Source organism: Pristis pectinata, chromosome 7, assembly GCF_009764475.1.
Source record: "Pristis pectinata isolate sPriPec2 chromosome 7, sPriPec2.1.pri, whole genome shotgun sequence".
In the NCBI taxonomy this organism is placed as follows: domain Eukaryota; kingdom Metazoa; phylum Chordata; class Chondrichthyes; order Rhinopristiformes; family Pristidae; genus Pristis; species Pristis pectinata.
Genome location: NC_067411.1, coordinates 21,507,677 through 21,524,175, shown reverse-complemented (window position 1 = coordinate 21,524,175; position 16,499 = coordinate 21,507,677). Strand labels below are relative to the sequence as shown.

At 39.6% G+C, this 16,499-nt stretch overlaps 1 protein-coding gene across 6 annotated transcripts in view; it reads right to left on the bottom strand.

Moving 5' to 3' along the window:
• The window catches only part of mast4 (microtubule associated serine/threonine kinase family member 4), a 340,297-nt gene that overhangs the window by 182,782 nt on the left and 141,016 nt on the right, over window positions 1-16,499 (bottom strand). For all 6 annotated transcript variants that reach the window (XM_052019255.1, XM_052019257.1, XM_052019256.1 and 3 more), the window contains one exon: window positions 4,403-4,434. In XM_052019255.1, coding sequence (XP_051875215.1) covers window positions 4,403-4,434 — 32 coding nt within the window. The remainder of the gene's footprint in view (window positions 1-4,402; window positions 4,435-16,499) is intronic.

Sequence of the window (16,499 nt, the reverse complement as noted above, 5' to 3'; positions counted from 1 at the left end):
AGTTGGCCAAAAGCAGGCACACATACGAAGTGCAATTCTGGACCAGACTTCAGTACCGAGCATATTTTTATTGCTAAACACATTATTTTATTAAATCACCTGACCACTTAGAATATCCCATCCAAACCTGACAATGGAAGAGCAGGGATGAGGAAGTGGGGGCAGAGGTGGGAGAAGTGAGCTGGGATGTCATGAACACAAGGGGTGTCAAGATCAGATTAATCCATCAAGACACTTCTCTGTAAGTCATGTTCTAAATCACAGACAGAACACATTTACCACTCAGAAAAATTCGCTCTAGAATAACACTCCAATGTTTCAAATATTTCTCCTCCTTAGACAGTCGTTTGGCATTGACGATGACTTGCTTCCACTCAGGTTCTGAGGTGATGGATGAGGCCAATGTGGGAACCACGATTCTTCCACATGATGGGGCAAAAGCTGCTTGAAGAGACATGTCAGTGGGTAGTTTGTGATGTTTTGTGCTCCTTCCACTACTTATGCAGGGCTGTTCACACAAGGTTCTTACGTCATCCCAAATGCTCCTCTTCCATTTTGAGTACTCATGATCTAGGAATTCCCAGGAGTCGGTGTAGGTGCTATATCATTTTGTCGAGGAGAGTTTTCTCCTCTGTGCAATCACTTCCTAAAACAATGCCTGGAACTGCATCCTGATGCAGGGTCTCGACCCAAAACATCAACACATCCTTGTTACCTCCACAGATACTGCTTGACCAGATGGGTTCTTGGAGTAGTTTATTTTTTGCTCCAGATTCCAGCATCTGCAGTCTCGTTTCTTGAAACTGTACGACTGTCTCGGGAGTCTAGTGTTGGGCATGTGAATGGCATAGCCTTCCCAGCAGAAGTGATGGCGTTTAAATAGGTGTTGAGGATGAGGTCATAGCACGCCTGGACTGGAAACTCCACCATGCCTCAGAAGAAACAAAAAAGAAAAACAAAACAAAACAGGCATAAGGCAGCTAAGATCCAGCTGAAAACTCATGAGGTAAAGAACAGATGGTGAGTGGAGACAGCACAGAAGGCTCAGGAGCTCACAGCCATTACATGTGGAGGTCTTTCAGCAGTATCAATGCCAACCCCACTGAGACCCAAGAGTAAAACTTATTAAGTACAGAGAAGCATCAATGCCCACAGGGTGAACACTTCTTAATACAATCCCACAACAGCCTATTCAGAGCAGCCTTGCTGGCATTTCTGACTAACATGAAGTTGGAAATTATTTCAACTAGAAAGCAACAAAGCCTCAGGTACTTAAATACTTTAAAACTTGGCAGTGAGGAACCTGCGTCACAAATCCACAACTCACTGTCCACATTTGGGAAGATATACCAGTGATGTTCTAACCGTGGGCATCATCATCAGGAAAGGAGATTGTAGTAATAAGAAGGGTCCCCCTGTTGTCTGTCACAGAAAGAGTCATTGTTTGGATCCTTTTCAACTGCTTCCTCCACTGGCCATAGAGCTGCTCCCCAAATCAGTATGGATTCCATCCATCTAAAATGCATAGTGGATATGATCTTCAATGCACAACAACTAAAGATACAGGAAGTAGCACCTTTTATGATCTCACTAAAGCCTTTCACTCCATCCAAGAACATGGGGGATTCCTCAAATTTGACAACCTGGATATATTCCTCTGCATCTTATATTTACTTAATGATGGTATACCAGCCATGACCTGAATCAATGAATCCACAATGGAGCTAGTCATAATATAAACCAGTGCCAAGCAAAGCTGCATTATTGCCCCAACACTGTTTTCAATCTTTCTCACTGCAATTCTATACATCACTCCAACAGATCTTCTGCTGAAATGGAAATATTCTGCAGAACTACTAGGAAATTGTTCAACCTTTTTCACCTCCACTCCAGGACCAAGATCACACAACCTCAAAACTCGAGCTGCAGCATTGTGTTAGCGTACATTCAAATACAGAGCTCCAAGCCAACATTAACTTGTTTTCTGAAGCATACAAGAGGTGAGGCTTACACAACATCAATGAAACAAAGCTCGTCTACCAAATGCCTCCACTGTACAACACTTGTCTCTGACAATAAAGTTCACTGCAAGACCCTAGAAGATATAGTCCTTTTCTCATAGATCAGGAACCACTTCTCAAATGAAGTGGGCATGAATGATGAAATTTACCAGCGCTTTTACTGCAGCAGAACAGCCCTTGGCTGATTAAGGAAAAGGATGAGTGAAGACCTCTGATCTGGCTTACAACTCCTTGCCCTCTTATGTGCTCGTCAGATCTGGAGTGCTTGCAGCAAGCAACTCAAGTCACTGGAAAGATACCATCAATGCAACCTCTGCAAAATCTTTCCAGTCCAATAGAAGATAAGTGAACCAACATCAGCATCCTCTCCCAAACAACATCTGCCGCATAAGGCTTCAAAAATACTTCACTGTTCAGTGACTAAAAGAGGTAACAATGCCTTTTACTTGGATATGTGCAGATTGAACCACACAGGAAGAGGCTTTCTGATAAAACTTCCAGTGGACTTTGACAAAATTGTAAACTGGATCTAATATTAAAAGAGATTTCCTACCCAACTTGTGAATTCTCAAATGATACAATTAAAAGGGAAATATCAGTTATTATGTGAACAAAAGAGCCTAGATTATAGTATAACCATCCACTTGGAAATAATTTCAGTGACCCACTTCTTACCTCGCTTCATCTTGATCCAAGGATCTGACTGCCAAGTATACATCCATCAGTTTCCACAAATGTGCAGCACTCTCCACTACCCACCATCTCGGTGGGTAGACTTTATGGTGTATTTATTGCTGCCTATGTGAGGAAGCCGGATCTTTAACTGTGTAATCACCTTTTCTAAGTTAAGAGTAAATCAATGTACCTTTGATCTTCAGTGCTTGTATTTACTCTGATGGAGTTTATCAATTCCTTTATAGATGTTAAATGGCTTAGCATCATTTCCAAGAAATGCCACACACTATATAAATGGTCTTAGCTTTCTTATAACTCATCAAATCTCATTTAAGCACCTACGTGCACTTCCTTCCAAGACCACCAGAATGTCTCCCACTTGGTGTAGTGCCCAAGTCAACGCCTGAGATTTGTAATCCATCCTTAAGCTTGCATTGGGCCTATACTTGCCTTTTCACCACTGCTTATTTAGTGTTGAATCACTATGCAAAAAGATGTATTTCACTGTGTTTTTCGATATACATGTGACTAATAAAGATATCTTACCTTATTGGTACTTTATGCTGACAACTGCAAGTTCCAGCACCAACAAATCTTATGGGTCATTTTGTACAAAGTAAGTTACATCAGCAAACATATATTTCACTAAGATGCAGATAAACTTATTCCAGCCACTGGCTGGAATACAATTCAACAACCAGGGATCAAAGAACTGCACCTAAACCTCTATCGCTTTGCAGCAGATCTCCCCATTAAGTGAGATGCAGCAGCAACAGTACAACAAAGACTCCATGTGCCAGAGCTGAGAGTAGGATGGCTCAAAACATGATCAAGATCCAGTTTTGTTGGCACCAAGTGAATTTTGTCTTGTCATGAATAAACCTGAAAATTTGTTTTTTTTTAAATCCTACGTCTTCTTGGCAATGTTTTCAGCATACAAGCAACACTTTCAAAGCAAGATTTATTCTCCACCCTGGGGGCCTCATGAAGATGGAGGGTCTTCCTCGAGTCATTAACTAGATCTCTAGGTTATGTAAAAAAATAATGAAGTGTGTGAAGCTGGCAACCTTGGCTATTAATTCTGATGGGCCTTCCTGATCATTCTGGAAGGCCCATTTAAGTAGCTCAAAACTGCACATGGTCAATAAATTGAATATTTATGCATTACAAACATTTCCAGATACCAGTCTACTTTTGTCAAGTGGCAAGTGTACAAGTTCTCGTATTGGCCCTTTTTTTTGTTAGAGCAGTTATTCAAGGGGCATTGAAGTTGCATAGAAACACAGGGACCACATGGCCAAACCAAGCCATGCTAATTTTCCCAAGCTGGAATACATTGCTTCTTAACACAAAGCAGACTGTAAATAGTTAACTGTTACAAGTATAGAGCAATTGAAGAGTAACCACAATTCTTCAAGCAATTATCTCCTTCTTAGAACTGTATAAACAAAATATTCATCAACTATGGAGCTATTGAAGTATCCAGCCCATGTTCAGCAGCTGTGAAACGTGATGATCTCACCGCATCAACAAAATAATGGCTTATTTGCATAAACATGTCACCAGAGGTCAATGCCTGTACTGGATAAAAATTATATACAGTGCTTCAGAAAGCCGCAAACAATGCAACCAATTTAAAAAGTTAAAAAAAATCATTAAGCACCCATCTGCAGCAAAATTGAAAGATATAAATCAGCTCTACTTACAGACTTCCTCTTCGGGGAAGGCTCAATTCTTTCTGAAAAAGAAAAAAAGTGTTAAATGCAATTAGTGTTGTCTACTTTGTTATTTTCAGCAATGAAAATCCATTAGCTTAAAAATGAGGGTAATGGCATCAACTAAATAAAATTCCCTGCGGAAATTTCAGTGTTTGTTTTATGTGTTGATTATTGAGAAGGTACAGGTTATACAGTAATGCAAGTTTACTGTCAAATTTGAAAGCTTCAAGCTTGATCCCCATACCAATTTATAATAGCAAAACTACTCAGGAGACATTATTGAAAGGGCCTACAGCATCTTGTACTGTGAATTGTAGGAATTCACTTTCCTCTAAAGCAAAATCTGCAAGTCAAAGGGACCTAATAAATTTCAGTGGTGGGTGGGGAAGAGTGGGGGGTGTGGGGGTGTGAGGGTGGAATGTGAAAAGAAATACACCCAGCTAACATCTCAGTCAGCAAGTAGATGCATACAGCTCACAGGGGCAAATCTTGAGGGCTTCAAATCATGGCCATTTATTAGTTTACATTTGATGAAATTATCGGAATCCACTCTGGCAAAGTCAATTCAAAGCAATGTAACTTGGAGTTTGGGCAACAGGATAATGCAAGGTGGGAAGATGGATTGAATCCTGCTTGGCTATAGCTGGTGATTTCCTATGTTTACCAGCTAATCCATGGCAGGACTTCCTGGGTAAGATTTAAATATGTTCATTGAAACATACTGAAGGTCGGATGCTGGCACATCTGACCTATCCAAATGCTGGAACTGCACGACGACCTGACTGAACTGCCAATGATCCAAAGCTAGAGCACCGACGTGGTGAACAGAAGAGGTAGAGGCTCTCTCCATTCAGACCTCGTCTTTGCAATAGGGGATGTTGGAATAAAGGTACGATCCCATTCAAAAGATTTTAAAAAATGGTGCAAGTCCTGGTAACCCCTGGAGTCCATTTATATTAACATTTTAAATTAAATGTCACTAACTTAATGTATTAATTAGTTTTTGTTTTAAAAATTTAGCTGAAGACCTTTTAAATGCCTTTTTCCGAAGGTCATTCGGGTATGCTCTGTCTCGTAGGGTGCCTCCCAGGCAGAAACTCAAGCTACTTTCTGCATTCGGAAAACGTTATTCTGGGCAGGCAGTGAAGCCAGGTCCAGCAGCGCCCAGCCAAATGTCAAAAGGTAAGATCCTCCATTGACCATCTCTCATCTTGAAGTTTTTAAACACCGATTTTCACAGTCCATTGGGAGGATGTTCACAAATAATTGCTGTCCAAAGACATGCTGGTTGTTAAATTCTGTGTAGGTGAGTGGTGGGAAAATTAGGGGACTGTTAATGAATAAATAAGAGGGGAATGGAATTGTTCTGAGAGCTGGCATAGATGCAACGGGCCCAATATCAGAAGGAAATATGAAAATAAATCGAAGGTTTATGGACACCAACAATGACACAGATCCTCCAAGGGAAGTGAAACAACAGGATCCTCAACCTTTACATTTCCCACATTTTTTCAGGTTACTGAGAAACATTGACTGAGTGCTTGTGTGTGCGATTATGAGTATGTGCATTTGCAAATGAGTCAAAGTTGAGTTTATTGTCATGTGCACAAGTACACGTATGTACAGGTGCAATGAAAAACTTATTTCCAGCAGCATCACAGCCACATAGCATCAGATAAGCAGCATTCACAAGAAAAACATAAATTGAACAAATTATAACAAAGTTATTCCAGAGAGAACACAATTATAACCAAAAAAAAACTCCACTGTAGTGCAAGGTGGTCATAGTGTTGCTATACTGAGGTAGTGATTAGGGTTGTGCAAGTTGAACCAAATGGTTGAAGGGAAGTAGCTGTTCTTGAACCTGGTGGTGTGGGACTTCAGCCTTCTGTACCTCCTGCCCAATGGAATGGTCTGGATGGTGGGGATCTTTGATGATAGATGTTGCCTTCTTGAGGTAAGACCTCATGTAGACACTACCAGTGGTGGGGAGGGATGTGCCTGTAATGTATGGGGCCGAGTCCACTACTCTCTACAACTTCTTGCTTTCAAATTGTTGTACCAGACCATGGTGCAACCAGTCAGGATACTTTCAACAGTACATCTGTAGAAGTTTGTTAGGGTTTTCAGCAACGTGCTGAACCTCCTTAACCTTCTAAGAAAGTAAAGACACTGGTGCGCCGGTTTCCTCCCACATTCCAAAGACATACGGGTTAGGAAGTTGTGGGCATGTGTGACACTTGCAGGCTGCCCCCAGAACACTATGCAAAAAGATGTATTTCACTGTGTGTTTCAATGTACATGTGACTAATAAAGATATCTTATCTTAGCGATTGCATCAAGGTGCTGTGCCCAGGACAGGTTATCTGATACATTAGTGTCCAGGGATTTAAGGCTGCTGACCGTCTCCACTGCCAATTCCCCCAATGTTGACTGGTGCATGTTCACCCTCCTTCCTCATCCTGAATGTGTGTGCACACACCTACTCACACATTCATGTACATTTTGACCAAATCTGAGCAGCAGAGCCTATTTCCAGTTATCCTGGACCTCTGTGCCACTAGCACAAGACCATGCCGTCAAGGCTGTGTAACAACTGATGTGCAATGTCTATTCCATTTTAAAAGAACTTGCACAAAGGTGCCTACCACTCTTCAAAACAAAAGTTGGTGCAAGTCATCCACTGCCCCAGGCAACAGTCTAAGACGACAAAGAAAGTAGTTAAATTTGAACTGTAGGGACACCACCACTCTTCTCAAGTTTCAAGTTTAATATAATGCTTCCTGTTTGAGCAGTCTGTGAAAATCTCATGCAAAAAAGAAGAAATGGTAAAAGGCCAGAAAGTTCATTCTGTACATCTCATGCCATACCTTCCACATACCACGCCCCCATCTGCCGCCACCTCTCTCATAACACACACACATTTGTACACAGTTAAATGTCCTCTTCAGACAGCCAAAGAGGGAGAAAAAATGCTTAAAAGTACTTTAGTAAAAACTCACAAAACACCAAAGTCAATCAAGTTGGTTCTATCAGCTGACAGAAATTTGTTGCCCCAACCTCAAATAGTCCACTGCTTTCAGTATGTTAATACTGATAATCACTCTGGAAACTGGCCCCGCTTTCTTTTCAATCCAGCATTTAAACACAAATAAGCCATTCCCCCAATTCCCTAGAGTATTCCGAATGCTCCCTCTCCAAATCCTCCACAAGGTAATCACAGGCACTTCAGCCTCACTTTTGGCCACAGGTGCCTCAAGACAGGTAAAGTATTAGTCAAATTGCTCATTTTAGCAATTCTTGCCAATCCTTGCTGACCCAAACTTTAAAGAGTACTCAGGCTACAGCCACCTTGTAATTACTTTTGAGACTTTTTGAAATGCAGAAATAGAGAGAAAGTACAAACAGCCTTATTATTACCACATAATATGCTGATGGATTTAGAAAACTATCCATTAAAACCCTCAGTTCCTTCTCCTGTAGCTTGGAACTCAAGTTTTGTTTTTGCCTTACTCTCATTACCCTGCCCTTCATCATAATAAATGCCAGCTCTCTCTTTACCTATTGTTTGAACAATGTCCTCTCCAAATTGGGTGCCATCTGCAAGATGAACTTAGCTTTCCTTCCACCTCCAACTTCAAATCCTCATACAATCACTGGACACTTAGGCCTTCTGCATGCCACGGCCTCATTCACTATTTTTTGCTTTCTCTATTTAGTCTATTTTCTATCCACCACACACCAGCTCTCCACACTCTGAGCCATCCCATGAATTCATGCCTCATGCACATTTCTTTACTTGATGTTCCTCTGTAACAGTCCAATTTCACAGCACTCTCTCATAATCCTTTCATTCCCTGATGCTCAGTTCAGAACCATATAATATTTGCATTTAGTGCAATAGGGTATGGTGTACACATTTGCATTCAAAGCCATGAAAATTTATAGCATTATTATAGAACTCATTCCAGTAACTTCTTAGGAGTTCAGTAATGCTTTCAGTTATTGACTTTGCACAGTGGTACAGCACACACTAGTGGCTGCAGTGAAGTACTTGTTTGTTCAACAATTAACACTGAAAATGGCAATTGTTATCCAAAATGGGTTGTGTCACTTCTCTGAGAAAGAAGAAACCAAGCAGAAAAAAAGATGGGGTATTCTAGCCTCTACCTCAAGGAATTTCAATACTACTTGATTAGTTGAAATGTGTTTTAATTGTCCATCTTTGGTTGGCACTTGCAATCCCTCCCTGTTGCCCAAGCTTACCAAATCTACATGTCAAAGGTTTATTCTGTCGTCCCAAAGTCCAGTACAAGGCCCTCAGAAGAGAGAGTAGTTCCCTGAGACTTCAGCAGAGTCTTTGACAGGAGGCAAAACAAATTGTCTATGCTGTCAGTGTTTTTAAATGCTTACTAATAACAGGATCTAAAACAATTTTAAACAATAAAAAAGTGCAACTAATTTTCTTTATTTTAAAAATTAAATTAAAAATGAAATTTTAAAATTTGTCCTTCTTCGCCTGCCCTATGGTTATATCAACGGGTTCATGGATTCTGCACCAGATCTCAAAACCTGGAAATGCAGTGGGAGAGTATATTGAAATATACAGCACCAACTATAATAGAGTCCAGGACTACAGTGTTTGACAGAGCAAGTGCAGGTGTCCCAAGCATGCTGAAATTTAAACAGGCAAATGATGGCAATGCTACTTGGAACTCCTGGCATATCTCAGCAGAACGGGGCCATTGTTTGCATTTCCTACTATTAAAGAAATAGGTGACTCCACTTTTTTTTTAAAATTTGAAAACAGTGCAATATCAATGAACTAATGCAGTAATGGCAGCACAGCTGTTAAATTACTGGACCAGTAATCCAGAGGCCTAGATTTATAATCCAGAGACCAGAGTTCAAATTCCACAATCACTGTGGCAGAATTTAGAAATTCCAGAAGTTAATGATTTAAAAGTAGTCGTTACCACACTATTCAATGGCAATAAATATTTGCCTTGTCATTCATTCCTAGATCTCAAAAATATGAATTAAAATAAGACTGCAAAGCCCTCACTTTATATTCTTATGCCTATTTCCCAAATGGGGCCAACATGCTGTCATTTTCACAATATCATAAAGCTGTTTTAGGCATGTATTAACAAACTGGGTAACTCGGGTAGTTCACCAACTTGACTCTATGGTGCACCAAAATAACAGTTAAACTAATCTACAGCCTTGTAAGAACACAGGAAACTGCAGCTACAATAGGCCAAACAGCCCCTTAAGCTAGCTCTGCCATTCAACCGGTTTGTGGCTGAACTTCTCCATTTTTCTGACATCTCCCCCAATTCCTACTGTGGCCTTGGAATCAATCAATCACAGCCTTGAATATATTCCTTGAATATGCCTTGAACCCCTCTGGAGTTGTGGATTCCAAACTTGCACAATCCTCTCAAGTCAGGGAAAACAGCTTTTAAACATCTATCCTGTCAAGCTCCTGCAAAATGTTATATGTTTTAATGAAATAACTGTTCAATTTTCTCAGAGAATCTAGGACTGATCTATTCAATCTCTGCTCATAAAACATCCCAGTAATCCAGCCAGTAAGCCCTCTCCATGACAAGTTTATCCATCCTTGGGTAAAGAGACCAAAACTGTACACAATACTCCAGATGTAACCTCAACAAAGCTCTATATAATTGCAGCCCTTTGCTCACACAGTCCAACCATTTATAATAAAGTCTAATATACATTTGCATTCCTCGCTGTCTGCTGCACCTGCCTGATAATGTTTCATGATTCAAGCAGAATTTCCAAATCCCTTTGCATAGCCACCTTTAATCATCTCTCACCCTTTTTTAAAAAAGGCATTTTTAATTTAATTCTTTCTGCTAAAGTGAATAATTTCATACACTTACACTACATACTCCTTCTTGCCCTGTCACTTAAGGTGTCAACATCCCCATGTCCTCCTTGCACCTTACTTCAGCTCTGAGCTGTGTCAGTAAGCTTGGACAGATTATGCTCTGTTACCATATGCAGAATGGAAAGCTGTGATACAAGCAGTATTCCACTGGTTATATCCTATCATCCTGAAAATCCACAAACAATACACGTAAAGCAAGTAAATTTCTGATCACTGTTACAGGCAAATTCAACAGCCACATCGCACAAACCGTACAAAAGAATGATGACTTTTTCTATTCTCAGTAATAACTATTGAGAAAAACATTGGCCTATAAAGAACCCAAAAGGGTGAATTCATGTTTTATTCCACTACCTTTAGTACTGACATAAACCTTTGAAATAACCAGAAGGGATCTCAGGTTAACAAATCATCCTGTCGACATATGAAAACATATTGTGTACTCACTGTATCAGCTCATATTCAACCTGCATATCTAGAAGTACAGCCTGGCCAATCACCTGAAGTAGATAACTCCTACACAATTTTGCAGTATCACTTCAGTGCAGTGCAAAGGGCCATTTAAAAAGCATCCAGGCAGCCCATGGGATTCGAACATAATGAGAAATCATGCTCCTGTCCCCTCTAGTACAATACATAAAAATACATCTCCTAGTAAATACTTCTTTGTGCAACGTGACAGCCTCTAAATTCATTGAGAGGTGTTGCCAGTGGCATTACTTAGTATTACACTTTAAGAGATACCTGCCTGAATCTTGGATCATGTCTATAATTGGCTCATACATTACTTCTACTCTATCTAAATTAGCCCCTCAAAATGTCTGTCGATTGATGTGAGAACTTTTATCAACTGCTAATGCATGTTAGAATTGTGAAGAAATTGAAAAGGTGGTGGTCTATTATATGGTGGCAACTGTAAATGAGATCACTGCAATTTTCTTTTTGTTTATTTGTTTACAAAATGCAACAAGAAACAAGTTGTTTCACACCAATCCTGCTGTAAAACTAAAAAAGGTAATGACAGAACAACAGAACTTGATGAGATAATGTTTACATTGATGAGTAGTGAAGGGGTGAAGCTCATCCATCCAGGCACAAACTTTAGTAGCAAAATACAATTAATTGCAATGTATTCTAATCACATTGCTTAATGACTAGTTAGCTCCTCCAACTTTGCTTGTGCTGTTGGTAATCACACCAACTTCCATTTACTGTTCAGTAAACATTGCAGATTCTACAAGGGTGAATGCATGCTTCATTCCACATGATTTTACCATCTTTCAGCTTCCCATCCCAATATTTTAAAATCATTTGAAAACAGGTGTAACAAAGCCTCTCCTCTGATTTGCACTGTGGCATTTTAAAATTAGATGCTTCTGCCAGTAATACAAGGGTTGAATGGTAACCTCAGGATGGGAATTCAAAGGTGAGTTTACAACCCGATCAGCCATGATCTTATTAAATGCAAAGGTTTAAGGAGCCAAGTGCCCTCACCTACTGCTTAATTTCTATGAAGAGGGAATCCTCCAATAGTTCCTTACCAGACAACACCAAATTTAAAATCATCCTCGTCTTCAACAAATCTATCCATCCTTTAAAGCATGTATCTTCTTCCCTTAAACCCATGCCCAGATCATGCTCTTTGCATTCTCTATCAGGCCTCTTGCCCTTACTCTATAGAGCATCACCATTAAGGTTTTCTAATCTGTTACTTTCACTGCGCCTCAAGCAGCGACGTTTTCGGTCTTCTGCCACTCTATGCATCCATACGCAAGATACTTGTTTCGTTAAAAGATGCCAAAGAAATCTAGTCCTCACTTAGGAGCATTCCACTATTACTGTTAATGCCGAATTTACCCTTGGATTGAGATCATCTTCAACTTACCCAGTGCATTCAGAAACCACAAGCACACAGAACTAAGTTGCAGAGCCAGGCAGGTTAAAAAGGAATCAAACTTCATGTGTACACATTTTTTATTTCTATAGCGATACGAGGTGTCAGCAAGCAATAGTCTTTTGGACTGCAAAAATCAGAGTTTGTTTCCCGTGGGTGAAATGATCCTGGATGTTAAAACATCCAGGCAGTAAGATCACATTTGCAAGTCCTACATTGGAAAATAATTCACAAATAATTTATGAGAGAACAACAAATTTGTTGACCTATGCACAAAGACAAACTACCAGTTTGAACTCGCCCATTATCACTATGGATTCTCTCAAAATTCAGTTCTAAAGTACTCCAAGCACAAAACTGAAGGCAAAACCTTGAAAGATACAATGAAACATTTAAATCCTGGGTTTTGCAAAAGATTATTCTAAATGTTGATCAGTTTGTGAAAGATTTTATATCCAAAGGGTCCAGCATAGAATCGCATCAAAATAATCGACACACACTGTAGGTGAAGGAACTGATGTGATTATAGGATTGTAACGGTAGGGTGCCTGAAAACTATCTGAACTTGGAATTATTTAATGCTGATAGGGTTGCGGAAAGTGGAAGGAAAACAGCATGCCTGCCTGTGATGGATGGAGCACAAGAATACGAACTGCATTGATGTGAAAGAATGGAAGAGAAATGGCCGATTCTACCTCCAAATTTAATTTGGTTGCTTACGGCAAGTTGCAGCACACTTCAATCAACAGCTTTTACACTTCAGAAGTACGACATAACATCCCAGTCATCCTGATATGGAGCCTTGTGACTTGTTGACAAGGTTTCAGACTTCATCTCGCTTTCTGGCTTTCCTTGCCATTTCCAGAATTCAGTCGAATGCTGGCCATGGTTTCCCACCCGTTGCACTGTGCATGTCACCATCTCCCAGTTCTGCAACAGCAAAGCAGGCGATGCTGCGAAAATTATCACTGACGTCCAAACAATTTTAGATCAATTTATTGAAAATATTGAATCTCTGCCCTCTTAGTTGGAATCCATCCCAGCCATTCAAACTCACTGCTGATCTCCCCATTATTTCCCTCACTTCTTTATGTCCTACATTTCCTCATTCATCTTTCTCCAGCTGGTCTGTGCAGCACTCAACAATATGATACTAAGACTATACACAAGATACAGCAAAAATTTAACTTATCACAAGTAATGTTCATCTCACAAGATTAAACCTGAAATTAAAATCTCATATACTCCATTTAAAGCGGACATTTATTTAGATTAATATTTTTTCTTATGAATTTCTATACCATACCACACCAACAATAGAACACAGAGCCACCTTAAATTTTACCCGAGATCAGCATCGTATTAATTGGAAACATGGAGGATACTTTAAAGATAGCACAAAATGTAGGTTAAAATAGGTATATATTTTTGTAGGTTAAAAAAAACTGCAGATATTAGAAATGTAAAATAAAACAGAAAATGCTGGAATACTTAGCAGCTCAGGCACATCTGTGGGAAGGGAAAGAGTTAACATTTCAGGTCAAAGACATTTTGTCAGAACTGGGAAGGAAGCAATAGCAGCTCGTTAAACTACAGGGAGGTTGGGGGGGAGGGGATTGTCCCTGATGGAGCAAAGCCAGGGTGACCATCAGATAAACTGTAAACAAGATTATCTGGTCAACGAGTGAATGGGAGCAGTTCAAGAATGAAAATAAAGACAAAAGGATGTAGGAGTGCAAAATGCTGATCAGAAAGACATATCCAGCAGACCAGGCTGGGCATGTCCTCCACTCCCAGAGGGGGAAAAAAATGGAGGAAAAAAAAATGTGATATTAGCTCTTCAGCCTGAAATGTTAACTCTGTTTCTCTTCCCACAGACACAGTCTGACCTGCTGAGTATTTCCTCCCTTTTCTGTTTCTATATTATATATTTTCGTACTTGGTCACAGAATGTAGTTATTGCTGGGCAGACAGCATTTATTGACTATCCCAAATTGGCACCCGAACTCAGTGACTTGTCAGGTCATTTCAAGGGGCAATTAAGAATCAACCATATTGGTTGGTCTGGAGGCACTTATAACCCAGTTAGGAATGGTATACTAACCCAAAATTATTGGGTTAATACACTAATCAGGTCATTTCACACTTATCATTACCTATCTTAATTTTTTTTATTGGCAATGATGAGAATTGAACTTCTTTCTCTGATCAATAATCCAGGCCTGTGTGCCAGTTCAATAACTTAAACCATTGTTTAACCATTCCGGTTTTGGCTCATTTGAGAAAGTACACATTTCCTCAAACTTTTCAGACTTTGGAACACCAAGATAGCTCTGCAATTCAAAGCTTGAGGTAACAGAAATGAAATTTGTAGAAGAAATTACATGACAGAAGTTAAATTACAAGACAGAAGTTTTAAAACCATGATGAAGAGCATACTCAATGGCTACTTTATTCCCCCCCCCCCGCAGATTTCTTTTCATCTCCTTTGTACCTTACTGACCAAACATTCAACATCATTTTTCCCAGCATTAATAAGCTGATAGGGATAAAATGAACAGAGCATTTCCTTTAAAAAAAAGTGGCTGAAAAAATCCATAGGGAAGAACAGATGTCACAAGTTCAGCTTTTCAGAATATTCTTAACTGATGCTGACTGCAATAACGTTAGCTTTCATAAGCAGAATCAAATATTCTACCAGACTTACAACACTGCAGCAAAACAAGACTGATGACTACCCTCTGCTCTTAAACACTAGAGAGCCTATGGATTCCAAATCAGGTTGTCCTGTCCACACAAAAGAGAACTTTTATTAAGGCTCAATCTCACGCAATTTATCTACCACAATAATTGTACTGAGACCAACAATTTCACAGATGCCTGGTGGATGAGGTGGAAAGGAGAGACATCCTCTACCCAATGGTAGGAAGTTCTTCAAGCAAATAGACTGACTGAGGTCCTCCAGCACTTTGTGTTCCTTCAAGCAAACAGTCAAGTGACAAGAAACATCAGTGGGAAGAAATTGCAGAGAATATCAATGCCAGGAGTCAAGCCCAAAGAACTTGCATCCAGTGCAGGAAATAATCTAATAATCTCATATGTACAATTAAACTAGACTTCATCAGTAACCAAGTACTCCGCATTCCTTCAGCATGCACGCTAAACATACATGATACCTCGCCGTTATAAATGGTGGATGTTGAGACTATGTGCTTTCAGTTATCTATTAAAATTGAGTGTATTTCAACAATTTGAATGCTGCAAAAACATGCAACCCTAATTTTTCCCCAATGGTCCCTGTTGCTTCATAACTCCATGATTTTATTAAAATCTACTTTAAAACAATTGCCTCATTAATCAACTGTTTCAGTATTAACTCTGCATATTGAAAATTTGAAAAGTCAATGGATAGTTTTTAATTTGTCCGATATCTTATTTGGCTCATTGTGTTTATAAATGTTGTCTTGCTATCCCATTGTACCTATACACACACACAGTTCAGCAAGTACCTGGAAGCTCATTTATCTCAGTCACTGATATTTGCTCCATTTGGATATGTCCTAGTACAGTTTCTGCTTCAGCAGCCAAGGTGGTGATGTGCAGTGAATGACTGGAATGAAAATATTAAATATTGGATAGTAATGACTATCAAATCCAACTCTCGCTAAATTTCATACTGCCACTGTCAGTTTTATAAATTACAAGTGATTAGAGTGTGCTTAGGGAGCAGACAAAGTAATCTGCCGCACTTTGTTATGCATCACTGATGCACAATTTATACAAATCCTGTCCTTTCCAAAGGAATTTCACTGTATAGTATTGATTTAATAGAAAGTAATTTGTTTAAATTAACACTACAAAAATAGAAGTCCAATTAATCACTTAATTACGGAGAAATTCTACCATTTTTGTTTAACTAAATTGTCTAGTTGATTCACGGCTAAGTCACAATTTTTTTTCCCCCAAAGTGTACTCCATAAATTCCTTGACATGGTCACAAGAAAACAGGAGCAGGAATAGGCCCCTGGGCCCTTCAAGCCAGTCTCACCATTCTTTATGATCACAGCTGATTTATGCTGGCCTCAACACTTCTTCTGTGCCTGTACCCCATAACCCTCAATTCCTTGAGCTTTAAAATGTTTACCTCCACATTAAGGTATATCTAATGATCTGGCCTTCACTACTCTCAGAGGCCGAGAACTCCAGAGATTCACTACTCTCAGAAGAAATTTCTATGCACCTCAGTTTTAAGTGACCAGCCCCTTATTTTGCAG